The 26,888-nt window shown below is 55.6% G+C and overlaps 1 protein-coding gene across 1 annotated transcript in view; it reads left to right on the top strand.

Moving 5' to 3' along the window:
• Positions 1-22,092, top strand: part of KCNC1 (potassium voltage-gated channel subfamily C member 1) — a 44,681-nt gene extending 22,589 nt beyond the window's left edge. Inside the window, exons 2-4 of the mRNA XM_029957487.1 lie at positions 10,267-11,200; positions 18,494-18,682; positions 20,705-22,092. Coding sequence (XP_029813347.1) covers positions 10,267-11,200; positions 18,494-18,682; positions 20,705-20,769 — 1,188 coding nt within the window. The 3' untranslated portion in view covers positions 20,770-22,092. The remainder of the gene's footprint in view (positions 1-10,266; positions 11,201-18,493; positions 18,683-20,704) is intronic.
• Positions 22,093-26,888: the final 4,796 nt, after the last annotated feature.

Genomic DNA, 26,888 nt, shown 5'->3' with positions numbered 1-26,888 from the left:
TCTTGATATTTCCTAGAGTTGAAGGTGCTAATGGGTGAGGGTAGGTACTGCCTGGTCTCCTGGGGGACTTCCAGGTCACAGGAGTGGGTGAGACGTTGGTTCCTGGTGAGACCGTCTGGGGCCTGACACCCAGCCATCCTGGCCTCTGCGGCTGGAGGAGCACTCTGGGATAGCGCAGCCCCTCTCCTCTAAGGCACGCAGACCTCTGTGCCTCCCTGGGGCTGACTAAGGTTGAAACCAAGCCGGAGCAGCCTGGTCTGGCTCTGGGGCACAGCTAAGCGGACATGCACCATGGATAGCTAGCCTGGCTGTTTAGGGGGGGCTACGGGGGGCCTGAGGTGCAGGGCTTCAAAACCGGCCAGTGCTGACAGCGCCACTGAGAACCTCTAGCGCTTGGGCAAGATTCTTCATCTCTGTAAACCTTAGACTCTTCATCTGAAGAGTGATAGCACCAGAACTTAACCTCTGAGGCTGGCATGAGGTTTAAATGCGCCAGTGCATGGAGAGCACAGTGGATGGAGACAGGGCCTCCTCACAACCAGGAAGCTGCTGTCATTAGCCTCCATCTTGTTACCAGAGTGAGACTGGAAAGCCCCGGAGCTCTGGCTCACACCCCACTCACTGTATGACCTTGAGTGTCCTTTCCCGCCAAGCCTCATCTGCTCCTAGCCCCACGGCAGGGACGCACGTGGATAGCCATGTGGAACGGGGCATGTTAAGTCACCATTACCCGGAGGGGTGTCCCTCATGGGCTGGAGGCCACAGTGCTGGCTCTTGGACATAGCTCTGCCTTGATCTGTGGCCCCTGGAAACAGGCTCTGGAGGCCATGCCACTGGCTCTCACGAGGCTGTCATTTGCTTCTGGTCTGTTAGCAGGCAAGTGGTAGCAGGAGCAGAAGAACCTAGGGAAAAAAACCTAAAGTTAAACACATTTCTCCATTTAGCTGTTGCCGCTGCTCCTTGCAACTACCACCCCCCAATAATTCAGGGGAAAAAATGCTGTGTTTAGATTTTTGTGGAGGAACGCCTTGGCCCAGCTCCTGGAATACCAGTGTGCAAGGGAACTGGCAGTCTGGAGGTTTCTCTCTTCCCCAGAATTCTGCCTTGGATCTGGGGAAACCCTAGACACCTGGCCTTTTTCTCCAGGACCCCCAGTTGTGTCTTGCTTCCTGGGGTGTGTTGTTATTATTGTGATGGGACTGGGTTTTCCAGAGTTTACTTGCCTGCTACAGGTCACACAGCCAATGGCAGAGCTGGGATTTGAACTCAGGTCTCTGAAGCCAGGTGTAGACCCTTCTCCTTCTGCCATGCTGCCGACTTCCCAGTCCCCAGTGTGGTCTCAGGCTCAGGCATCGAGCTGCTTGGCACCTGGGTCTCAGTTGGCCTCATGGATCCCAAATGCCAGGATGGGGCTGGCGGCATCAGAGTCACCAAGGGCACAAGTTAAAGGGAAATTTCTGGTCCCACCCACAGCTACTGAATCGTCCCTGGGCATGGGGCCAAGGACTCTGCATTTGTGTCCCCACTGAGTCACTCTCCCCCAGCACACCCCACCACCATCCCCCTATCACACAGGCCTCTGCCCACTCCTGCCTCCCTCGTGCCCCACTGAGCGCCCCTGGGGAAAGCCTCTTACTCCCTGCTTTCCCGTTCACCCTTCCGAGGGGTCTGGGTTTGGCCGCCACTAAGAAAGTTCTCCTTCTTGCTAAATGCAGAGACTTCTGCCCTGCCCCTGTGCCCCTGGATCTTCTAGGGGTTGGCTCTCAGGAAACACTCCTCCCTTGCCTTCAGAACCAGGGCTGACCCTCGTTGGGCAGATTGTCACCATGCTGCTCAGTCAGGCCCACGCAGGAGCCCGGATGCCACCTGGGTGGCTCTCTGAAGGGCAATGGTGCTATGATGTGGGGGCAGGTCTGCCTAAGTCCCCCAGGCGTCTCCCAATTCAGTAGTTTCTGTCTCGTGACTATAAGATTCTTCACTTTCCTACATATGAGACTTTGTTGTGATGGGAGAGGAAGGACAAGAGGGCCCATGAAGGCCAGAGGGTGGTGTGGGGACCAAAGCGATATATTTGGCACCTCCTTCTTGCTCCTCTGTATTATTTCATTTCATCATCATAACCACCCCGGGGGGGGGGGCGCAGGGAATGTCTTCCCACCCCCTCCCATCCAAGAAGGAAGGCTCAGAAAGGGGCAGTAACTAGTCCAAGGTCACCAGCCAATTCAGGCCCCAAATTCGGGTTGATCTGACTTCAAGGTCCTGTCCTTCCTGCGACAGCCGTTACTTCCTTTTGACTTGGAGTCTGGCTGGCAGCAGGCCTGGACAGCAGAGAGGCCTGGGAGGGCGTTTCGGGCAAGGGCTCCAGGCTGCAGCCCAGACTGACACTCTCATCCCTGGTCTACCCCGAGAGCTCTGTGACCGTGGGCACGTCCTTTCCCTTTTTCTGTTTCTCCAACTCTCTATTCTAGTCACAAGGGGCAGCTTTTAGACCAGAAAGCTCTAAGGGCTTTCTCTGTCCTAGTGTTCTGGCTTTCTATCGACCAAGGTACCACCGATCTAAGACGTGCCATGAGCTAAATAGCAGCACGTTGGTGATTTGGGAGGATAGACTATTTGAAGCATGTGTACCTTTTATGACATATTTTCATTTCCAAAACAAGAAAAAACATGCATCCTGGCACAAAAGCAACATGGGGACTGATGCCACCCCAAACGTTGTCAGCTGCTGGGGCAGCCTCTTTTGGCTTTGACCTAAGTCTATGACCTTCATTATGAGTGAAGTCAATGAAGGGTCTCTCTGGAAATCCGGAGGCCTGGGCACTGCCTTTTCTGGTTCCCCCTCCTGCCCAGGCTGGGTGCCAGGACTGACAGGCTCAGTTAGCAGCACGAGGGGATTCTGATCTGAACACAGCCCTGCCTCCCTGCAGTCCTGCCTGGGCTGCCTCAGTGGCCTTTACCCCACCCCTGCCCTTTCTCTCAGTCACAGACTGTTCCAGAGAAAGGGGCACACCCCTAGACTAGTGTGTGAGTGACCATCTCTGGTCATGGCCCTGGGCTGAGTCTCACCTCAGAGAACACATATCCAGAGTGCCCAGACTCTGATTTCCCTAGGAGATGCTCGTACACACTCCCCCCACCCCCATTCCGTGTGTGTCCTTATACACACAAACACACACACATCACACCCTATACACGTCCTTATACACATACAAGCACACATACCACAGTTCATATGTGTCCTAAGATACACACACACACACACACACACACACACACACTTCTACCACCTGTATGAACCACACACCTATACACAGTGACCATTTACACAAGCCTTTTGTGCATGCCTGGCGTTAGGTCACATAAACATCTTCACCACATATACGCCTACTCCACATTTACACAGCCTCCCCCTCTTGCCCAGTATTCGCCCCCAAACATGGTCTTGCCCAAACAGGTGCCCACTTGTCCATGTTGTGTTCTCTGCACAAATACACATTCCTGCTCAAACCCTCCATGTAGCACCACGAGGAGCTCTCCCCACCCTCCCCCTGCTCCCTGAGCTAGGGGAGGATTAGTGAACAGGAACAGGGGCAGGGACCCAGATGCCAGGACAGAGTGCTCAGGGACCCCCATTCATTGATGAGCCACAAAAAGGACTAGCCCCCCAAGGAGCCCCCTCCCCAGTCATCCTCTTGCGGCCCCCAGCCAGCCCAGCACCCTGCAGGCCTGCCCAGCCCAAGGAAGTCCAGATGAGTGTAATTCAGTTTCCAAACTCAACTCGACTGACAATTTATTTAGGCCAATTGGCCATCCCGCCTGCTCTGCATCACTGACTCCGCATGGATTAATTCAAACGCTGTGTACCCCCGCTGGGCAGATTTAATTAGGCGAAAAAACTGACCTGAATCCTCAGGGGGCTCAGGGCCTGGACAGCAGCCAGGGCTCCCGTGATTAGCCATAGAGCCTGCAGCCTTGCTTGGTCTCAGAATCCTCAGAAGGGACCAAGTCCATCCCTCAGTATGCCCATGACGAAACTGAGGCCCAGAGAGGGGAAGTGACTTGCCAAGGTCACCCAGCAAGTGCACGCCGGGCCAGAATGGCGGTCCCTGCGCCACATTCCAGCCATCGTCTTGTTCCTGGAATGCCAAACTGCAAGAGCGCAGAGCCCCACAGTGAACCCCTGAACAATTCTGAAAGGCAAGCACAATTTTCTGCAGATGACTGTGGCATAAATAATTTATAAATGGAAGTCATAGCACGTACTGGTCATTTTAATAGATAGTAAATTGCTTTTCTGATTTATGGTTTCAGGGGTGGGGCTACAATAAAAATAACTTGGTGATTTATGAAACATCTTCTTAAGTCAACAGATCTTTAGTAGGTTTGTCTGACTTTGCAGCCAACAGCTTCACCACCCTGGTTACCATAGAAATGGGATGCCTCCTTCAGTTGCCATGGCTACCACTTTCTTGAACACAATTGGTGGGCCTCTCACAGTTTGTGATTTGGTTCTGGAAAAAAAAAAAAAAAAGCCAGGACTACCAGCTTGGGTTTATGCTGCATTTTCAAGCAATCTTGCCTGCATTGTCTTGAAATTTTACTGGGTGGCCTCTGAGGTGGCCAGGCTAGGTGACAATTATTCCTGGACTGTCAGGCAAAGCTCCCTTTGTGCCTCCCATCAGACTAGGAACCCAGGAGAGACTGGCCTTACAGTGACCTGGATCCTGGGCATGAGGGGCCAGGCTGCTGCTGGGGTGGGAAAGGAGACAAGGTCTGGCAGATGGCAGGCAGTCAGGAAGCTGACAGATGAGGGTCAGGTCTAGGGACTGGAGATCCAGGGGCCAGCACCATCTGAGCAGGGGAAGCAGGCTGAGGGCATCAGGGAAGGCTGAGGAGGCAGAGGTGAGGTGGGCTGGAGGTGTGGTCCTGTGGGAGAGACAGACACTGAATCAGGCACGCCTGGGGTGGGGGTGAGGTGGGCAGAGGAGAGGCCCGCTCAATGGCAATGCCCAGGGTCTCTTGTATTCATAGCGAGTATGCTGTGTGGAAATGGCTGCTGTATCATCCGCGTGCTCTGAGCGTACGGGCACGAGTGCTGAGGGGGGCCGCGGGCGTGTGCACATTGCGGTACAGTATGGCACCTGCCGTTTATGTTCCGCGTGCGGTGATACATTTCAGTATTATCCATCTATGTATGTGCAGTTGGGATACTGGGCTGTAGTTTGTGTGGCCACATGGACAGCATATGTGTTTAGGTAAGGGGTGAGGTGTGTGTGTCCGTGGTCTCTGGGAACTGAGGATTGGGAGGCGGACAGTTCACATGGGGTTCAGCCCCTGCCTACAGTCTGGGGGGTGTCCGCCCAGAATTGCTGTAAAGATGGCTCCTGATCTCACTCCCTGCCAGGGCTGCTCGGCCAAACCCAGGAAATCTCCACCCCGTGCACCTTTCTCGATCCCTCAGTCTGAGCTCCTGGAACAAGTTGGGGTTGTCTCATCACCTGCCCTCTCTAGGTCTGTGGGGATGAGGGCCAGGCTGTCCAAGGCTGCTGTTAGCAATGCTTCCCTGAGTAAGGTTGGGGCAGGGATGAAGTTTCCCCAGGAGCTAGCAAGTCCTGGGCAGCAGGGCCCAAGAACAATGCAGACGTGTCTGGGCTCCCAGCGGTGGAGTCAGGCACCCCAGTTCTCTCCCTCACAGGGGGTGGGCATCACCTGTCCTCAGGGAGTTTGAGGTGTGGGTGCCAAGCTCCAAGATGGTGGCATCTGGACACAATCAGGGCCAGCTACTGAGTGCCCAGGGCTGTATTTTTAGCCCCAAGAGCTTTGGCAACTCTGGTGGTAGAAACAGTTTAGGTTCTGGAGCAAGACAAACTTGGGTCCAAGCCTCAGCTTTGTCACTAGCTCTGAACCCTTAGGTTAGTCCCTGACCTCTCTGTCCCTAGGTTTCCTTCTTGGCACAATGGGGTAGGGCCACCCATCTCACTAGGCCAGGAAGAGGACAAAAGGTGCAGAGTGGGTCCTTCACTTTGGTAGCTATCTCCTCTCTCCTTCCTGTGCTCAGCTTCCCTGAGGATGGACCAAAAGAAGCTGGGACTCCGCTGTCCCAGCGCACTGTGGCTGGCCTGCTGGGCCCTGGACATGGGACAGTGTGGCAGGCTGAGTAAGCTGGGGGCCCCTTCCTCCACTGCCCTCCTAAGGGCCCATTTGGATCTGGATGTTGCTGGGGCTCTGCCCGTGACCAAGGACCAGGCCTACTAGCACAGAGGCTGGGAAAGCAGGTGCTCAGGAAGCCCAGGCAGGGCAGCAGGCCTGGCTTCCACTTCTCCTGGTTCCCCCTGGGAGAGGAGACCTAGTGCCTGGCTCTAGGCTGGGCTGCTACTGCCACCATCCTGGGGCCCAGGGAGGAAGGAATCTAGACAGGATGCCCATTGGTTGCTGAGAATTTTACGTGATCTGCCCTCTTTCAGGGCCTCAGTGCTCCCATCAGGACCTATCCTGTGAGAGGGGCAGATGGGATGAGAGCTCTTTGGGCCTGTGGGGGCACCTGGGAGTGAGAAGGCCCCCGGGACACCAGTGCCGTGTCTGGGCTGTTTCCATGAGTCTCCCCAAGCACTAATGAGCCAGAGGCTTGCTGCCTCCCCGGGGATGAACTTAGAGACTCTCTGGGGAAATCCCTTCGTTTGCTGCCTCCTTAGGGCCTCAGCTACCAAAAGGAGCCTCACCTGGAGAAAGTGTCCCAGGAGTAAAACTACTTAGTGGGGCACTGAAGGATGAATGAGTTTTTCCAGAGGTGCAAAGACATGGAGGCAGGAGGGACATGAAGAGAGGGGTCAGAAATGGCCGAGTTACATGTGGCAAGAATATTGGGTAGATGTAGGGAGAGAGCTCTGGGAAGTCAATGGGGCCAGGCATAGAGGGTCCCCTGTGTCAGGTTGTGGAGTCAGGGTTTTTCTCTGTGGGCAGCCTGGTCAGGTGACCTGGGCAGAGAGCTGGGGTGCCAACAGGTTGCTCCCTCTGCTAGGTGTGCGGAGACTAGACGGGTGGCTGAGACTCTAAGCCTAACACCTGCTAGCTTTGATGGTGGGGCCCTGTTGAGAGAGGGTCATGTGTGAACGGAGGGGACAGAGAAGGACAGATTGGGGGAGGTTTGGGAGAGGGATGCCATGGCTGATGGTGCAGTGAAGAGGGAAGGTGGCTCATGCCTCTGCCCTTGGCTAGGATCAGGAGCCCAGGGTACGGTGGGCCCTGCCTCTCGGACTCTCACAATATGCATGTTCTTCTCCTCTCTTTCAAAATCCAAGGAGGGGCATAGCCTGCCCTTTGGGATCTGGTGAATGCCAGGCTCTAAGATGGGGCCCTCCAGGGGAAATCTGGAGGCAAATACCTGGCATTTGGGAATGTGCTTTTAGCTCCAAGAGCTTTGGCAGCCCTGGTGATGGAAGGAGCGCTGGAGCTGGATCAACTTGGGTCAGAGGTGGTGGCCTCTTCCAGTTGCTTCCACTTTGCTTTCCTGGTCCACTTCTGTAATGACCCTTAAAGAGCTGTTTCTGGAGTTGGAAGACCTGGCTTAAGTCCGTAGCTGCCCTGCCCTGCCTTGTCCAAACCCCACCTGCCTCATAGGGCTGAGGGAGCTTAACTTTGCTGTCCGCTGCATTTTACATGTCTCTGTGGGTGCCCTTCACCCTCAGCTGGGCAGGGAGCTCCCTGAGGGTCGGGCTGACGCTTTATTCCACTCTGCTGGGCATAACCTGGTGCCTGATAGAGTGGAAGAAAGCTTTGGATTTTGTGTCTCCCTCTCTATCTGCCTCTCCCCTGCTCACACTCTGTCTCTTTGTCTCTTTCAAAAATAAATACACATTAAAAAATAATTTTTAAAAAGAGTGGAAGGAAGAAAGGATGGATGGAGGGAGGGAGGGAAGTATGGAAGGATGGATCGGCAGGCAGGTGGAAGGAAGGAAATAAGGAAAGGAGGGAGGAGTGAGGAAGTAAAGGAAGAAGGAGGGAAGGAAAACAGAAGAGAAAAGGGAAGGGAAGAATGAATGCATGAAGGATGGGAAAGGCAGGGAGAGAGGATGGAAGGAGGGATGAGGGGTGGGAGGGAGGGAAGAAGTAAGGGTAGATGAGTGACAGAAAGGAGGGATTGGTCAGTGGATGGGAGGAAGGGTACTCTTGATGGTAGTCTAGGATAAAATGTTACAGTATAGTGGTAGTCTAGGATAAAATGGTACAGTGTCCTAAAACCAACAGGACCATGAGCATGGCTCATGGCTCGGGGAGACCTCTTCCCACTTGGGGGTTCAGGCTTCCCATCTACAGCATGTAGTGTCTTGGACCAGATAATCTCTAAAGGCTGCACTTACAGCAGCATTCTAAAATGCTAACCTTGTCCCTTCCCCTCTCCTTTTCCACCAACCCAGAATGTGACTTGAAAGGTCCATATAGTTCTTGGTTTCTAGAAGCATGTCATGTTAAGTGCCAGGTCCTGGGCCGTAGTCAACCCAGACAGGGCTATTCTTGGACTTCCAGTGCCACGCCCCCCCCCCCCCCACCACCACAGGTGGGGAGGTGCATCTATGCAGATTACAGGGTTGCTAGAAGCAGTATGACTGCCTTTCATTGTGGCAGAGGGGGCCCTTGGCACTCCTTGAAGCTGTCTGTGAGGGTGGCTCTGGAGAACACAGGGCCACCCCTTCCAGACTGTAGCCCGGGGCCACTCCCAGGAAGATGACCTTGCTCTGGACATTGTCTTGCACAGGCTTGGAGAAGGCGGCGCTCAGGAGAGGCGGGGAGCTGTGGGCACATGCAGGTGGGGATGGCCACCTGGGTCCTGGAGGAGAACCCGCTGGCCAGGGTTCCTCTAGCGGCTCAGGAGGCCCAACTGGCGGGCTGGAAGAAGAGGCCTTGCCTGGAATTCAGTCTGAGCAGGAAGGTTTGGAACTCAGACAGATCTTCCATTCTCTTTCCTCAGATACCCACGTCTGCTGGGAGCTAGAAAAGCTCAGGGTCATGAGATGGGGCCAGCAAACCAAACCAAACCAAACCAAACCAAACCAAACCAAACCAAACCAAACCAAAGGAGCTCCTGAACCATTCTCCAGGGGCTCAGGGCCAGAGCAGGTGATTCTGGACAGGCTGGGTCACTCCAGCCATTTCCTTCTCACTGGTGGGGTCTGAGAGGAGGAGGCACCCACATTTGTCTGGAAAGCCCCAGCTCTCCAACAGCTCCTCCTCCCTCCCACCCACTCCCCTACCCTGGGGCTGACAGGCAACTGGAGAGAAGCAGACTCTGTGGTTTATGGTGCCTTTGAGGACTCCCAGTCCAATTCTCTTTCTGATGTCTGAACTTGCCACACAGTATTGCTGACAAATGACCATTTAGCCTCTATTTCAATACCTCCAAGAATAGGAGACTCACTTCCAAGTTGGTGGTGGGAGTTCCTAGGGGGCCACAGAAGAAATATAAAAGTCATATAAGGCCCTGGGGCTGATATGTATCTTTTGCAGTTCTAGATAGAAGAGAACCTGAGACCGTATCAATGAGGTACAGATTCTTGAGAAAGCAAATGGACTGCAGTAGGAATGAGGAAAGATGGGCCATGTGACCTTTGAGGGACCAGATGCCAGCATAGCAGTCCCCCTTCGTTCCCTTGCCACCTTAAGCCTCCACAGGCTATGCCACTTTTATTATTTAGGGTGCGCTAAGTGCTTCACTAAATCACTCCCAAGTCACAGCAGCTTAACACATTAGTAGTTTATTTCCCACTCAGCTATTTAGTGGATATCCTTCTTTTCAAGGACCAAGCCTGCATTCTTGTGGTGGCTCTACTGACCCATAGGCCCTTAGCATTTAACTGGCAGTGGCGGGAAGAAAGAGAGCCTGGAAAATTGAGTAGAATAGGTCCTGTGAGCCAGGCCTCTCATCAGTGGACGCCTTTTTTATGTGCCATCCACCGGCCTGAGCTCCGTCACGTGACCCCACCTAACCTCAAGGAAGCCTGGCAAATCTAGTCTAGCTGGGCATCCAGGAGGAAAGGAGAGGTATTTGTGAAAATAAAGCAACCTCTTCCATAACTTCTTACGTGCCCCTGAGCCTCCTTACTTGGTGCCCTGAGGAGGCAAAGGTGGCCTGTCAGTTTGGCCCACGTTGGAGGGGGCCATTGTGCAGGCATCTTCCCTTGGCCTGGCCTCTGGACCCAGTGAAAAGGTACCCCAGGTTTGTTTGCTCGGGGTGGGAGGGCCTCCCTCTGACGCTGTGTTTCTCCTCCGCAGTATGTGGCCTTTGCCTCCCTCTTCTTCATCCTGGTCTCCATCACCACTTTCTGCCTGGAGACTCACGAGCGCTTCAATCCCATCGTGAACAAGACAGAGATCGAGAACGTGCGGAATGGCACGCAAGTGCGCTACTATCGGGAGGCGGAGACGGAGGCCTTCCTTACCTACATCGAGGGCGTCTGCGTCGTCTGGTTTACCTTCGAGTTCCTCATGCGCGTGGTCTTCTGCCCCAACAAGGCGGAGTTCATCAAGAACTCGCTGAACATCATTGACTTTGTGGCCATCCTCCCCTTCTACCTGGAGGTGGGCCTGAGCGGCCTGTCCTCCAAGGCTGCCAAGGACGTCCTGGGCTTCCTGCGCGTCGTCCGCTTTGTGCGTATCCTGCGCATCTTCAAGTTGACCCGCCACTTTGTGGGCCTGCGGGTACTGGGCCACACTCTCCGCGCCAGCACCAATGAGTTCTTGCTGCTTATCATCTTCCTGGCCCTGGGCGTCCTGATCTTCGCCACCATGATCTACTATGCCGAGAGGATAGGGGCACAGCCCAATGACCCCAGTGCCAGTGAGCACACCCACTTTAAGAACATCCCCATTGGCTTCTGGTGGGCTGTGGTCACCATGACGACGCTGGGCTACGGAGACATGTACCCGCAGACGTGGTCCGGCATGTTGGTGGGAGCGTTGTGTGCACTGGCGGGTGTGCTGACCATCGCCATGCCTGTGCCCGTCATCGTGAACAATTTTGGGATGTATTACTCCTTAGCCATGGCTAAGCAGAAACTACCAAAGAAAAAAAAGAAGCATATTCCACGGCCACCGCAGCTGGGATCTCCCAATTATTGTAAATCTGTCGTAAACTCTCCACACCACAGTACTCAGAGTGACACATGCCCGCTGGCCCAGGAAGAAATTTTAGAAATTAACAGAGCAGGTAGGAAACCTCTTAGAGGCATGTCGATCTGACCTTTCACCTCTGCCCCCCGTAATGATGATTCCAGATTCAGTCAGACTGCTTCCTTAGTTCCGTGGGCAACCCCGGACCCCGCACTCAATGTCGAGGTGTGGAGCCTGGGGGCCCAGGGAGATGCTGGGCAGCCAAATTCACAAGGCGAGAGCCTGCGGGAGGAACCTCACTGGTGGCCCTGGGTAAGGAGGTTGGCGCGCTGGTCTCGTGAGGTTCTGAAGAGACGACATGGCCCGCGAGGTTGCTGAGGACTCTCTTAGCAGGAGCCCAGGGGGCTGCTGCTCGGTGGGCAGGAGTCAAGCACGAGTCTCTGACTCAGGCCGCTGTCCCAGTGTCGGGGCAGGGCAGGGGTGGGTGTGTTTCGGAAATGCCAGACAGCTTCTGATTTGGTCTTTACTTGGCTCCCTTCAGGCTGTGCAGACGGCACAGTTGGTGCATGGGGTCTGGCAGGAAGGTCCCTGCAAAGGCAGTAGCAAGGATTCTCACCCCCAACAGAGCCTGTCTCCATAGCTGAGTAGAACTGCTCTGATTCCGGCTGCCTAGCTCCAGGTGCGTCCGAGGAGACGCCTGGAGCCCTCCGTAACAAGCTTACTTACCCCATAGCATGCCGAACCAACTCATCTTCTTCCACCACTCTAGAGTTTAGCATTTATCTTTAGGAACCTGTTGGAGCGACTCTAGCTTTCACGTCGTCTGTTTGGGTTGATGGTCGAGTGGGAGTTTCCGGTGGCCTTCTGATGGAAGCGGCTGGTGAGCGAAGGACTAGAGGGGGCCACCACCCCGGGCAGCTTAGACGAAAGCATTATAGACCAGCAACAACCTCCCACCGAGGGTTCTCCCCGTTTCCGGCAGTGGGGACTGCAGCAGCAATACATGACATCCAGACCAGTGTACAACCACATTCCCGTGAATTCAGTGGGAGTCCAGGGGGGAGGGGGGCCATGAAACAATACTAGTCACCGTGGGATATATTCTCATATTCCATGGCTAGTGGTTTGTTATGGGACTATCTCAGTTTTATGAGAACTTGCACATAGCACATAAAGTTGATCACGGGGCTCTGGTCCGAAGATATAAAGCCCATAGTCTACCTCTACCCATGGAATACCATCGACTTATTCTGTGGACACAGGGATTTCAAGGAGATGAATGACCCAGAGAAGAATGACAACACTGAGCTAAGAAGTGCTGGGGTGAGGGAGGCTGAGCGATAGGTAGCATTTAGTCTATGGAGGAGGTCCCCGTGCCCAGGTCTGGCAGGCTAGCTCAGCCCTGGATGAGCAAATTTCCCCCGGTTTGAGTGGCCTCGCCCAGTGGATGATTGATTCTTTCTTCCCTGCTGATGCACCCACCACCTCATCCTGCTCCCAACCTGGCTTCACCCTACACCCATGCTGCCTAGTGCAGTACCCTCATGGCCCACTTCTCTGCCCATGGGGACTTTCCTGCCCTTTCATCTGGTCCCATACCCCTCCCCAATTCCTGGATTCCTGTAGGCACCCAAGAGGAATGTGGTTAATGTCCTGGGCTGGGCCAGGGGTTGGGCAAGGATCTCAGAGACTGGAACAGGGGCCCTGAGGTGGGGCACCAGGCACCGTTCTTGCTCAACAGGTGAGGCACAGGCCGGTGGAAATCTCCTACTCCACCTCTCTGCTTTGGATTAGGTGGACGGTTGACCTCAGGAGCCATCGTCATGGCAAGAAAGGTTCCTGGGGCTCTGGGGAGGGTCTGGCCTGGCCTAGCCCCCACTTTCACTCCGAACTCCACAGGAAGAGCTCAACCTGGGTGACACCACCATGGCGCTATTTGGCCCTTCTGTCACATCCTCTCCAACAACGGATCTGTCAGGATCAGTGCCCCAGGCTTGGGTGCCCAGGCCAGCCTACCAGAGAACTCCAGTTCACTCCAGTCAGGCACAGACTCCTCTGTACTCCTAGAAAATGCCAGTATTCTCCATGTGCTGAGAGCACACACACGCACGCATGCACACACACACACACACACACACACACACGCACTGAGTACAGATGTGTGTGTTCTGACATGCACACCAGCTAGTCCCAGAGACACAGCCCTCTTCCCGTGCTGCAGCAGACCTGTGAAGCCCTTTCACTCCTGTTGGATCCCCTGGGCCTCATAGCCATGGCAGCCCTGCTCCCAGGAGCCTCCTTGCCCTGGCCCCAGATCTCAGGGACCCAGAGAGCACTGGCTCAGGCAATCTCTGGCTGAGGAGGGATTTGGGGCCTTTCAAGCTTGCCCTCTGGAGCCCAGATGCCAGCACCCTCCTGCCTTTCTCTCCCCAGCCCTACACTCTGCCTTCCCTCCCTTCCCAAGTACTCACTTCCCCTGAAGGTGCTGTCCTACCGTCAAGGCCTGTCCATCTTGGTTCCCAGTACCCTGTGAGCCTCATCTCTCCCCTGAGTACCCATCCTCTCTCCAAAGGCTGGTGTGTGAGACCCTGATGATCTGTCACCAAGGTTTGTGGTCCTTAAGGGGTTGCCTCTCCATATCTGCATCACTGAGTCCCTTCCTATTTGCCTCCTTCTCTGCTTGCACCTAAACACTGAGATGGGCGTGGGGGTGTCTGGGAGTGAGTGGGGGGTAACCAGAGGTAAGGGAGGCCAGTGTGAGTGCAGACCCAACCCTACAAGGATTGAGAGAGGTAAGATGCAGCCCCCAAGGCCTTTCCAGCCTCACTCCACTCCCAAGGGTAGTCAAGTGGCCTCCACGAAACCTGAGTTCTCCAATTCCACTTTTAGAATCTGGCTGAAGGCTAAATGCAGCATGCCAGGCTCTGGCACCCTACCCCTCACCCCCCGGAGCCAGAGCCCCAGGACGCAAGCAAGGCCTCTCAGTCATATCAGCAGCACCTTCCCTCACCTCCACCTCTTGGTCTGTCCTAAAGCTTCAGGTCTGTGTGTCTGTGATGGATGATTGGGTCTCCTCCTCTGTACCATGGCTGGCATGGCCTCAGTGTTTGGGGGTTCGTCTTTTGGGGGTCACAGTGCCTCACGGGGGATGCTAGCAGCGCACCCCACATAGCCAGGGACTGCCTGGGGCTGATGGCCCAGGAGGAGCTGCTTCTCTCCCAGAAAGGGTCTCCCTCCCCCACCTGCAGCTGGGGTCCTGCTCTGCAGAGCTCGGAATGCCCCCCCCCCCCGCCCCTGTCTTGCCATGTCCATTCACTTGTGTGTCTTGTCCATCTCTGCTCCTGTGATACGGGTTGGTCCTCTGTGGTGCTGCATCTGGGGCTGCAGGGTCCCACCATAGGTGAGCAGGGGGCTGCCAGGGGGGAGGGTTGGTGGCCAGATCCACTTTTGCCCACGGGCATGTAGGGCAGCATGAGTCCCAGAGAAAGCGCCTACCTGGGCTCCCCAGGAGCCACCACTGCAGCCTCTGGGGCATCTTTGGAGAGGGATTCTCCCCTGAGCAGCTGAGTCCAGAGTGCCCTCAGTCCTGGCCCTCCATTTCCCCCGGCTGGGCCGCAGTGGGTGCTGGGAGTGGTGGCAGGGAGGGGCACAGGATCAGGCAGAGGTGACCAGGCAAGGTGTGGGCAGGGCTCATTGAGGTCACGTTGGTGTTAGAGGGCGAGAGTGGGTGGCTGGGGCCCCAAGTGGGGTCCTCGTGGCCCCCACGTGGGCCAAAGGGGAAGCAGTAGAGAAATGAACCCACTCTGAGGGCCAGGCATGGGTGTTCTTTTCTGTGTTGTTCACATTTTCTCTCTTTCTCTCTCTCTCCACTAATCATGTTTCTCTCTCTCTCTCTCTCCTCGTTTTGTTGCATGACTTGTGCCAGTTCTCGTGATTATACTCTGCTCGTGTCTCTCACAGACTGTCCCCAGTTAGCCTGGGACTTTTTCCCTGAGCCCCAGCTGGGCAGACCCCTCGGGGCTAACCCCAAGGAAATGCCCAGCAACCCCCACCCTGCCCCAGCCCGGCGTGCGCCCCCTGGCGCCCGCGGCTGGTGTGAACAGTAAGTACGTCGGCGGTGCCCGGGAGAGCAGGGCAGAAAAGCCAGCCCCACTGGCTGAGGGCCCGGACACCGGGTTCTCCTTGCTCCAAAGTTTAAAAAAAAATGACCCTCTTGCGGATGCTCATCTATCTCAGTCCATTTCAAAGCCTGGAAACCATCTCCGTGAGACGCTGCCCATGCTGCCATTTCATCATCGCAGGCCGGCGGGTCTAGTGGGGACCGAGGGACCGGGAACAAGTGGGGGCAGGGCGCTCAGCCTTCTGGGGAGCAGGTGGGAACCGAGGCTCCTGGTGGCCATCTCACTCAGAGGACAGGGTGGGGGCAGGCGGGTGAGCTGGCACCTCTGGTCTTTTTCAGGAGTTCTCCAGTTTTAGAGAGTTGGCCCCTCCTTGTTGCCTCTCTTCCAGACCCCACTTTGGAGCTGGGGAGGAAGAATGCTCCCAGTTTCTGAGAGCACCCCGAACTACAGATAGGGAAGCTGGCTCCTTCACAGAGCAAGACCTAAACACACCTTCTCCTCAAACATCATCATGGTTGAGGGAAGAAGCAGGCCCAAGGGGGTCCTGGAGTCCCTCCAGGGAGAGAAAGGGGCCCAGCTCACACCCGTCTGGGATGCCTGATGGCTGCCCCTGCCCCTGCCCCTGCGGGGAAGACCGGCCTGACTTCGGGCCAGGGGCACAGCACTGAGGGGCAGAGCTGAAGGGTGGAGCTCAGCATAGGGCCAAAGGAGGGATCTCAGGCTCTACCAGCCCGCTTTGACCCGCCCCTGGGCAAGAACTACCCTCTGCAGAAGTCTCCACTGACAGATGATGGCCAACAGAGAGACAGCAAGTCCTGGCTCCTCTCCCAGATGGTGATGCTGCCGGGTAGGGTTTGCTGTCTTCCCCTCGAGGACAGTTTGTGCAGGGTACTGTGGGCCCCACCTCCACATCCTCATCCACTCTCCTCCCTGAGACTTCCCTTCCTTCTCCCGCTGCCTTCCTCTCTCAGCCCCTCCCTCGGGAGGGAAGACAGGGGCCAGCCAGAATGGGGGGCAGGCCGGGACTTGTCTGTGGGCACGTGTGTGCCCACAGACACGCCCCAAGTGCTAGGCAGCTCCCAGACCCCAGAGAGGCCCCAGTCACGTGGTGTCAGAGTTACCTTGGTAACTGGCCTTTCTGGTTCAGAATAAATCGGGGAGCGAAGCCCCTGGGATTTGTCAAGAAACGCACTGTACGTGAAATGCTTTGCCATCTTGTACGACAGACCTTTTTTTTAAGTTCCAAAATTATGATGGGATTTTTTTTTGGATTTGCTTTACGAATAAACCTGATTGGTCCATTTCTCTTTTGACTGACTGCCTCTTTGTAGTGACATGATGTGCACACGAGCCGTGATCCCCCCCGCGGGCACGCTGAGTGTGTGCACACGGAGAAGGATCACTTGTGCGTGTAGTTACATGATGTGAATAGGATCACGGGGGAGGGTCCCCTCTCTAGTCTTTCAGAGAAGCCTCCCCTCGTGTTCATGCCCATGTTGGTGCTGTCTTCCCTTGAGGTTCTCTCACCCCAGATGAAGTCTTTGAGGAAGCCCACCAAGGGGACTGACTTGCCCTACCCTGGCCTGGAAGATTCTGCTTTGAGGGCAGAGAGCATGGGGCAGGCTCAGTCCCCAAGACTGAGGGGCGGGACCTATGGCCAGATGAGCGACCTCTTCCAGCTCCAGAGGCTCCCACGGCTCTGCTTCTGGACTTGGGAGAGGGAGAGCGCCTGTTCTGGCCATGCTTTGCCCCCACCAAGTGTTCCCTCAAGCCTCTTCCCAGGTTCCTTCTCAGGCTCTCCTAGAGGCCAAGACTCCCCTTGACCCACCCGAGTCCATCCGCCGCTGTTGTCTTTACACGTCCATTTGCTCTGCTTTGCCGGATGCTGCTGTGAGGAGGCAGAGGAATGGGAACCGCTCCCCAGTCATGGCCTGCTGTCACTGCCTCATGCATACATCCCTGTTGTGCCCGTGTGAGCTGACCAGGCCCGCTGGGGGCGGAACAGGACGGCGGACCCTGGCGTGATCTGTGTGGGGATCAGAGCACTGAATGGTTGAATTGGATCTGTGTGGGGACAAGAGAGACTGTGTGGCCAAGCCTGGACTGTGTGTGGGGTGTGCTGTGTAGAGTACCAAGCTGAATCTGGAGGAGGCTTGGGTGACCAGGTCTGGGTGGGGGGTGGGCATACATGCAGAGTGACCCGGTTGAGTCTATGGGGACAGCAGAGACTGCATGGCCAGGACTAGTCTGTATGGGGCTGGAGCATGCAGAGTGACCAAAGTGAGTCTGAGGACAGAGGAGACTGTGACCAGGCCTAGTCTGTAGGGGGGTGGGGTATAAACAGTATCCAGGTTGAGTCTGTGAGGACAGAAGAGACTGCATGGCCAGGCCTAGTCTGCAGGGGGGTGGGGCATGCAGAGGGACCAAGGTGAGTCTGGGGACAGAGGAGACTGTGACCAGGCCTAGCCTGCATGGGGAGTGGGGTATACACAGTAGGCAGTTTGAGTCCGTGAGGACAGAAGAGACTGTGTGACCAGATCTAGTCTTTGAGGGGGGGGGGCATGCAGAGTGACCAGGTTGGGTTTCTTTGAGGACAGTGGGCACTGTGTGACCAGGCCTGGTGTGTATAGGGCGTGGGGCACGCAGAGTGACCAGGCTGAACTCACATGGGTCGGGGGAGGATGAGTGATGAGGTAGGGTGTGTGTGGAGGACAGTGTGAAGCACATGACGAGGTGGGATCCTGACGGGGGGCGGCATGGAGTTGACAGACGGGGTCTAGAGGGGGCTAGGGAAGCCTTGAGGAACCAGCTAGATGTGGATGGGTGGCAGCCAGGCTCTGGTCAGCAGGAGAGAGAAGGTCTGCCACGGCTTCCTCTCCGGACTGGAGTTTTTCTGCGTGTCTGTTTGTCTTCTCCCTGAGCTCTGTGTCTGGCCCCCTACCCATGACGCATCCACACCATCCTGTCTCATCGGCCCTGCCTTGGGCGTGGGGCCAGGCCCCCAGCACCGCACCTGCTGGACCCATCACCAACTCATCTTTTTGCAAACTTTGAGCAAACCCAGGAGCCCCTCCTTCCCTGCACTGTGGGCAGCCCATAGGCTGCCTGAATGAGCCGGGACCCCCAGCCTCCTGCCTCCCTCCATGGCCCACTCACTTTTCTGTCCTCAGGGACAGGCTGCCCTTTGCCAATGCCCCACCTCTGGCCTCTCCCCCTCCCCCACTAAACAGTTTTCAGTGTCTCAATAGCTTCTGCTTATATGTTTGAAGATTCCAAACTGAATGGGGAGGTGGCGAAGGCCGCGCTGGCGAACGAAGACTGCCCCCACATAGACCAGGCCCTCACTCCTGATGAGGGCCTGCCCTTTACTCGCTCGGGCACCCGCGAGAGATACGGACCCTGCTTCCTCTTATCAACCGGGGAGTACGCGTGCCCACCTGGTGGAGGAATGAGAAAGGGTATGTAGAGGAGGCGGGGGCACGCGCATCAGCCGGGCCGCCCGCGCTCCTGCAGACGGGCGGGTGGGGCGGCGGGCGAGGGGTGCTGAGGGGCAGGCAGGCACGCTGAGGGGGGGCAAGGAGCAGAAGGAGCCCACCCCCCCAGGGTTGGCCCTCGGAGGTCTGAGTCCCTTTCTCCCAAGTAGGATGTCAGGCTGGCAGAGAGTCTGAGGTCCTGGCAGCTGTGGGTTGGGACTGAGCTGAGGGGAAAGGAAGGGGCTCCGGGATTGGCTGGCTGACTACGGGGCTGTGACCCTAAGGCAGGGGGTTACCCGGGGTTGTAGGAGCCTTGACTCCTCCAGGCCTCTCTGGCAGATGGCAGGTGAGACCAAGAAAGCGAAGTCGTCTCCCCTGTCCCTTGGTTGAGGAGGGCAACGGGGTGGGCCTGGCCTGCCCAGGACCCTGTGGGCTTAGCCAGCCAGGATGCATGTTCTGGAAGAGTATCATTTAAAACGAATCTGTGGGCCAGTGGGAGGGGAGGCATGAAGAGAAATGACTTCAGGGCTTGGGGTGAGGCCAGTGTCGTTTCAGAAGATGTGTGCTAGTCAGAATATTGCTAGTGGCGGAGAATTCACCAAGAGAAGGTTAAGCACAACCCTGTGCAGCACCTTCAGTCCCTGGTCACCACCCTTGGTGTGGTCAGCGCCCCCTTGTGGTTGGTGAAGGCTGAGCCCCATAGTGGCCTCTGTTCAAGGTCTCCCTCCTTGTCTCAGACCCTTATCTTAGGCTGACCTCCTGGGGGAAAGATTTCTACTGGCGCTTGAGCATGGGCTGGAGAGAAGCTTGAAGCAGGGGCCCAGAGCACCCTAGCCTCAGGCTTCAGGCATTGGCCTGGAAGGTGGAGGAAGCCATCCTTGACCTATCGGACTGGCTGGCCAACTCATGCATGTCTGGAGTGCCTCACATGCTCACACGGGGTGCATGCTGACCGGAGTGAGCGGGTTGGGCCAGAGGGAGAGCTGTTTTTTTTAGAGCAATAGGTGTAGACTGTGGCCATTCACAACTGCTCCAGTATTGGAAGTGGTTCAACAATACGGAAGGAGAAAACCCAGAATTCCAAATAAAGGGCAAACCCAAACCCAGAAGAGGAGAGGCAGCCTACTCTGAGATGGGAAGGTCCTTCTGGTCACCGGTGCTTAGTGTGCCCACCTGACCCAGGCTGGTCCTTGCTTCCTTGCCCTGCCTGGAGGTCCCTTGGACCCCAGTGCGGCATCCCGCTGCCCGCATGGTGCTGCATGGTGGAGGGCTGCGGGCCTGGGGTGGGCCCATCCTTGGCACCTTCCATGGATAGGCCTGATACTCCCTTTTGCATCTGGCTTTTTCCTGGGTAGAGGCTCTAGAATACCAGGAGCAGGGGCAGCCCGGGGGAGTGAGGGGGAAAGCAGGTAGACTTCGTGGCTGTGCTCTGCCCGGTGAGGTCTTGTGGGCTGCTTATCTCCTTCATCTTCAATATTGGATTAATCTGTGTGGCCTAAAAGACCAGAAAGGAGAGTCTCGTTACTGTGCTTCCAGAAGCCCAGGGAGTGGGGGACAGAAGAAGCCCCATCTCCCGGTAGCGGCCAAGGGGGTTCAGCAGCAACCACTGTCCACAGGTGGTACCTGCTCCCCTATCCCACAGGGGTGCAGGGACCCGAGCCTTTGGGAGGCACCAAGGGTGAAGTGCCCCCACCCGCATCCACCCGGCCCTGCTCTCATGGAGTCATGACAGCGCCGAGGACTTGCTTTTCACAGGATAATTCCAGTGCATAAGCCACATGCAGAATAGGAGAGTTAGGGCCTCAACCCGGTCCCCAGGAGGGAGAAAGAGAGGCGCGCTGGGCCGGCTCACTGCATGGGAAAACCAAGCCCGCTGGAGAAGAAATCTGCCTGCCTCTGCATGCGGCTGTTCTGTCTTTCCTCTTCCTTCCTTAAAAACTAAGTACCAAGCGGGATGGGAAAGCCGAGAAGAGAAGCTCAAGTGTTAATTGTATTCTTTACATACAGATCTTTGCAAAGAAAGCCCTGTCATTGCTAAGTATATGCCGACAGAGGCTGTGAGAGTGACTTGACCAGGCGGCTTGGCCGAGGACACTGGTGGCTATTAAGCATCTGGGTGGACCAGCAGCCCCTCCTCACCCTCGGACAGAGTAAATTCACGCCATGCAGGTTTGCCGGACGAGTCCGAGTGGCCCAGGTCTTGTACTAGGACGGACGTAGCTTTTTCTACGGCCAAATGGTAACTGACCGTAGAGGATTTCTTTTCCTTCTTTTCATTTTTTTAAAAATTTTATTTTATTTGGGGAGGGAGGTGGCGGGGTTCCTTAGCATGACTTGCATGAAGTTAAACAGAAAACCCAGCAAACCAAACCCACCAACCCCCTGCAACTGTAACGATCACCCTAAACAACAACGACAACAACAACAAGAAAAAGGAAAAAGTCCTCTATTTTCTTTCAAAGCTCTTTACTTTTACACACGTTGTTGGAGCCAGACTGTAACGGCGTTCGGTAGAAACCTGTACATTTCTGGGGGCGGGGGAGGGGTGGGGGGGGCGAGGAATGGATGGCTTCCCTTTTTGTACACGAGATCGAGAGTCAAGGTTCCAAAAAGGGCAGTGGGTCAGTCATCGGTCATATTGACCTCACCTTCATAGTTCATTTCTCACGTGGAAACTGAGAACTTTGCTCCAAATAGAACCGTGGAAACGCGCACTGCTGCTTTCTTCCCTCTCTGTCTGGCATGCTTGTGACCCAGCGGACATCTTCCCAAGACCCGACAGCGGCTAGTCTAGGTTGATTCTATCATCTTCTCGGTGTGTAGACCCAGTGTGACCAGCTTTCATAACAAATTGTTCGTAGTAAACAATCAACACCGTACGGATTTTCCAAGTGTTACTTTAGAGCACCAAAAGATCAGGACCACGGGAGGGGTGGCCCTCCTCCACTTTTATTAAGGCACAACCTGGCATTGTATGCAATTTAGTACTTCAGAGTAAAAAACTGCATGCCCAATGTTATGCAAAGAGATTCTAGCATGAAATAAATTTTGTATCATGGTTTCTGTATAGTCTAAAGCAGATTTGTTTTCCTGAAGCAATCGGAGGTTTGCAGAGACCCACTTCTGCATCTTGAATAAATATAGTATTTTCCCAACAGAAACAGAGGACAGTAGCTTGGCTTTGGTCTGATTCTAAAATTAGTGGTGGGGTGGGGGGTGGGGAAGGATGATATTTTTGAAAAACACATGCTTGAGTTGAAAAAAAAAATGCAACATCTCAAGCTTTCACTGCAGCTCGAAACATTTCCTGGAAAGAGAGCAATGCTGCTTTAGCTCACATCCTCCCCTCCTTGGGCTCTGGCCCTCAATAATAAAAAGCTGACTTTTGAGACGAAGCATGGATTTGGGTGTTTATTGCCTTGGGCAGTGTTGCGATTCGGTTCTGCCTCTGAGCAGGCCTGCTGTGGTTGGGCTGGGGGTGGGTAAACCTGAACCCTTGCTCTTCTGGTCTCGAGGACGTAGCCAAGGTGCTAGCAGTCCTCCCACTGCGGGGGGAAAACAGGCCCTAAGGAAGAAGTTTCCCTCTGGACCCCTGTCTGCAGATCCCTTTGGGTCTGGGGAGGGAGGCAGCTCTCAGAAGGGATGGGGCATACAAGGACCTGACCCTCAAACGAGCACACACTGTAGGGGGCTCAATGACATGGAAACTTCTGTGTGAGTCATGCCCTTTTGATGACTCCTTGAATCATGGGCTGGCCATGTCAGAGCTCCCAGACCCTGTGCAGACCTTAGTCGCCTCCCTCCGAGGGCCATTCTTGAATCTGATAGTGGCGGAGGCAGGGGGCTGACAGGTCTGGGTGCGCTACCCAGCTGCACCCTGCCGGCTCAGCTGCTCGGACCACAGCATGCATCTCTCTCAGCCTGGAAGCATCCTGAAGGGGAGGAGCCCTCCCTCAGGGGTCTTGATTTGTGAGGGTTATTCACTTGGGTTCTCATGGGGGATAGGGTGGGGATTGGGGTTCCAATTCTCTTCCTATCCATTGGAAAATCCAGGAAAGTCTCTAATTAATGATCATGGTAGTCAACCTCTGAGCCTTTTACAGATAAGAAGCTGAGGTCTGCAGAGGAGAATAATTTTCCCAGGGCCACAAATGGGTGTCTTTCCCCCATTTCAGTTCCCTTGATGCCCCCAGCGTGGCCCGAGTCAGCCATCGGATGGGCGGGTGGGAGGCTGAAGGTGGATGCTGACCTCTCATCTAACTGTTCCTTATCCCCTCAAAGCCTTTGCCTTAACTTCCATCCTGTGTGGTCCAGGAACCGAGAGCTGGGGGTCGGTGGAGCAGCGAGTACAGTAAGGGCTCTGCCCAAGGGGCTGTGCTGCCACAGAGTGGTCAGATCGCACCATGTATGTCACAGCCATTCACAGCTATTGGGATGCCGGAGCCAAGCAGCCTCAGCTGCTGCAGGGAAGGTCACATTCACTCTACCTGGGATCCAGTCTGGAGGAAGTGCCTCTCTGGTGGACTTGAGTGGACTTAACACAAAGCCATTTACAATGTGGGATTTCCAGGATGCTCTAGCTAATGGGGAAAGGGGATTGACATACACCGAGTGCCTGCTACGTGGGGGGCAGCTGGGAGACATTGCCTAATGGCACCCGCAGTAATTCACCCTGCCTGCTAGAGGACAGGTGCAGAGGGGTAAAGTAACTGGCCCAAAGCCACGCAGCCAGTGAAAGATGGAGCCAAGATTTTAACCCAGGCCGGCTGACTCCAGAGTTCAGGTGAAGCTGCCTCAAGCTAACGGGGGCCTTCTCGGGGCTGGAGCAGAATAGACAGGAACACTAGTGTGGCTGGTCCTGAATCCCAGGACCTGGCTTCCTGCCCTCCTTCATGAAGAGCCATGGGTATGATGGGACCACTTCCCAGGCTCCTCAAATCTTCTACACACACATCGGGCCACCTCACTCTCTGGCCTGAACACCTGTTGCCCTAGGAAGGAAAATGAAGCTCCTTTGATTAGCATGCCCCCACCTCACCCCTGGCCACCTTTCCTCTTCTCTCACCTCTGTGCCTCAGTTGCTCTGTAAGTCTGAGCCTGTAGTAATCACACACTTGCACCTTAGGACGTGGAACTCCCACCCTCTATGGTCCCACCACTTCCCGACTAGCTTGGCAACTCCCAATTCCCACCTATCACGAGGTTTCTTTCTTTGGAAGAAGCAGGTGCCTGGGGGCTTTCCTCTGAGCCCCACCCAGGCCCCCGTTCACCTTTGCAAGCACAGTCTCATCTAATTTGGGTCTGATGGACTACTGGGACCAAAGGTGGCGGGGGTATCAAGGGAAGAGGGGGTGTCTGTGACCAGGAGGGGAGAGTGTGTGGTAGGTAGTGAGACCGTAAACACCCAGCTAACACCTGGTATGTGGTGACTGCACACAATCGCTCCAGAGGCCAGGCCTGAGACCTGTGAATGCACAATGGGGCTCACTCCCCTCTTATTTTTCCTTCCCCCTTCCCGCAGAGACAAATACGAAGGCCAATCTAGTTAGTCTATCAGAAAAAAGTCATTAGAAAAATAAGTGGGTATTTACTCAAGTTGGCTCCTACGGTTCATTAGCTAACCAGGTAGAGGATACTGACACTAACCTTCAACTGGTCCTGACCTGCCCAGCACAGCTGTCGCACATCTGTAAGGGAGAAACAGAGCGGACAGGGGGTGTGAGGGGTCACGACCCCTCAGTTAACCTCCCACCCCTTACTGGGCACTTCCCGGTACCAGGGCCCATCCTTGGTGAAGGGTTCCAGAGCTGACCAAGACCTGGTCGCTTGCTCTCAAAGAGCTCAGGGTCTATTTGGAATGAGGGGCTTGGACATCTACAAGTCTGATGACCATAGGCATCAGAGGGTCCAGAAAAAACATCTGGGCGACCCTGTCGACAGCACCTTGAGCTTTCAGGCACTCATCAGATCCAGTGAACAGACCTAGAGGAAGCCCGTGATAGGAAGGGCTGAATGGAGGGACTCGGTGACAGGACTGGCGGTGGTGGCATCGAGTGCCAGGAGCCTGGCACGTGTTCTTCCACGTGAGGATTATCTGTGCCTTCCAGGCCTGCAAGAAGGGTCTGAGTCAGGTTTTGAGCCAGAGTCTGCGGCTTAGGGCTGAAGCACCCCTGACCTTGTTTCAGGCGGGCAAGGAGCCCCAAGACACTTCTTTCTCACGCCCACAAGGCGGCCTCGGGAGAGGCACTAGGGCTCACCAGCAGCAGACTTGAGACTGGGGCTCCTTCCACGGGAGCTGAGAGAGGCAGCAGGGAAGTCTGCGCTGCCATGCTGTGAGCTCATGTGTGCTGGCTCTTCGTGAGCGGAAAGCCTGTCTGGGAGGTATGGGCCCGAGTACTCTCTGGCGTGGGACTGCTCTCTGGACTGTGTGTAGGACAGTGGCGGGGAGGCTGGGGGGGGCGGGTAAGTTTGTGGAGGGGACAGCCACTAACTATGGGCTTGCTCCAGTATGGGTCATCTCTGGGCCATCCAATTGCTCCGTCTCCGAGGGCACGGGAACCTTGGCAAGACCGGCACAGAGTGCACAGGGACATCCTTCCCGCTGCAGAAGTGGTGAGGGGCTGTCGTAGCCTCTGCTGGTTCTGGGAGGTGGGGGACCAGGGCCTTTGCTGGCCGGGGCAGTGCTGTTTCTTGGGTACAGTATGGGGAGCAGGACTCCATGCACTGGTGTTCAAGGTCAGCCAATGGCTGTGGGTGATGTTTAGGGTCAGGCGTGGGGAGCTCAGGATTGTCCTCATCCCAACTCCATCGAGCTGAACCCACTCCCGGTCCCAGGGTTGAGCCTCTTCTGCCCCCTCTCCCCCTCCCCCCCTCCCCCAGTCTGGCTCAAGGCCCAGGATGGGTCACCTCCCAGTCAGGACACTGAACCAGGAGTGAGGTGTGTGGTCCCTTTCCCCTTTTTAGGCCTCTATTTTCCCACATGAATAATGAAAATGTTGGATAAGACCAATGGTTTCAAAACTTCCTCAAGGACCCCTTGTCAAATGAAATCTTCTGTGGAGCCCAGTATATAATATAAACTAAAATAAAGCTGCTGTGAATAAGGTGGAGGGTGAGGGCCCAGCTCTGTCCACATGGCTTCTCTTCACCTATAGGCCGCAGGTGGCCACCGAATTCTCGGGAGACTTCTAGGCTCTAACAAACGCACTGTGTAGTCAGCACAGGTCCTCCCGCTCCCGTACCTTGGGATTTTGCAACTTCCTAAAGCCACCATAGTCTAGCTCTCACAGACCCAATCTCCTGAGTCCTGAAGGGGAGGTGGTGTGGGATGGGCCACAGACCGCTAGCTAGCTGGTGACACTGCCACACAGTCTTCTGGAGAAAGCCGTTTCTGAGGCAGCAGAGAAAGGTGCTCTGTCCCCCAGAGCCACAGCTGCCTCCTGGGGAGGCCTGGGGCCTGTGGTCTGGCCTGGGCCCCATTTTACCTGCTCCTCCTGCAGAGGCAAGGAGGGCCAAGGGGCAGACATCGGAGGTCAGGGTCTGACTCCCCTTCCCAAGCTGCGGCCTGTCCCTCACCTGAAACTACACAGCTTGGCAATTAGTCACACAGGCCAGCCCGAGTGCTGCCTGGCTCTGATGGAGACGCCTGTCCTCTGAGGTTCACTGTTTCTGGACCCCCTTGTCTGTGCCAGGCGTCTCCTCTGATGCGTCTTCCCGGGGGTCCTGTCTCTTCCTCTACTGACTCATCTCCACTTCCTTCCACATCCCCATCCGGAGCCTTCTCCCTCTAGTCACCAAGAAAAGAGCAGCCTGAGGCTGCTCTAAGCATGGCCCGAACCCTTTCTCTTGGCAAGTCGAAGGCTGCTGGACCAAAACAGCCCCTGGGGACGGGGCTGGGCATCCCATCCCCATCGGGTAAAGACAGGCTGGAGCTGCTGTGTTCCAGGTCCTTTGGGGATTCCAGTTTAAATGTCACTTAGAGGCCAGACCCACCAGCCATGCAACCAACTGAGGTTCTTGTTATTGCCCTCAGTGGAGGGAGGGGTCCCTATTCCCATCTATTGGGCAGGAAGGATGTTTGTCTCCTTAAGCCCCAGACACAGGGCAGGCTGCCTCCCATCATTCCGGCCTGTGGTCAGCCCCCCTTCTCAGGCCAACCCCACAACCTGACCAAGCAATTCTCTGGAAACAC

The sequence above is a fragment of the Suricata suricatta genome, chromosome 11, assembly GCF_006229205.1.
Source record: "Suricata suricatta isolate VVHF042 chromosome 11, meerkat_22Aug2017_6uvM2_HiC, whole genome shotgun sequence".
In the NCBI taxonomy this organism is placed as follows: Eukaryota; Metazoa; Chordata; class Mammalia; order Carnivora; family Herpestidae; genus Suricata; species Suricata suricatta.
Note: the sequence above shows the minus strand (reverse complement) of the source record. Positions and strands in the feature narration are given on the sequence as shown.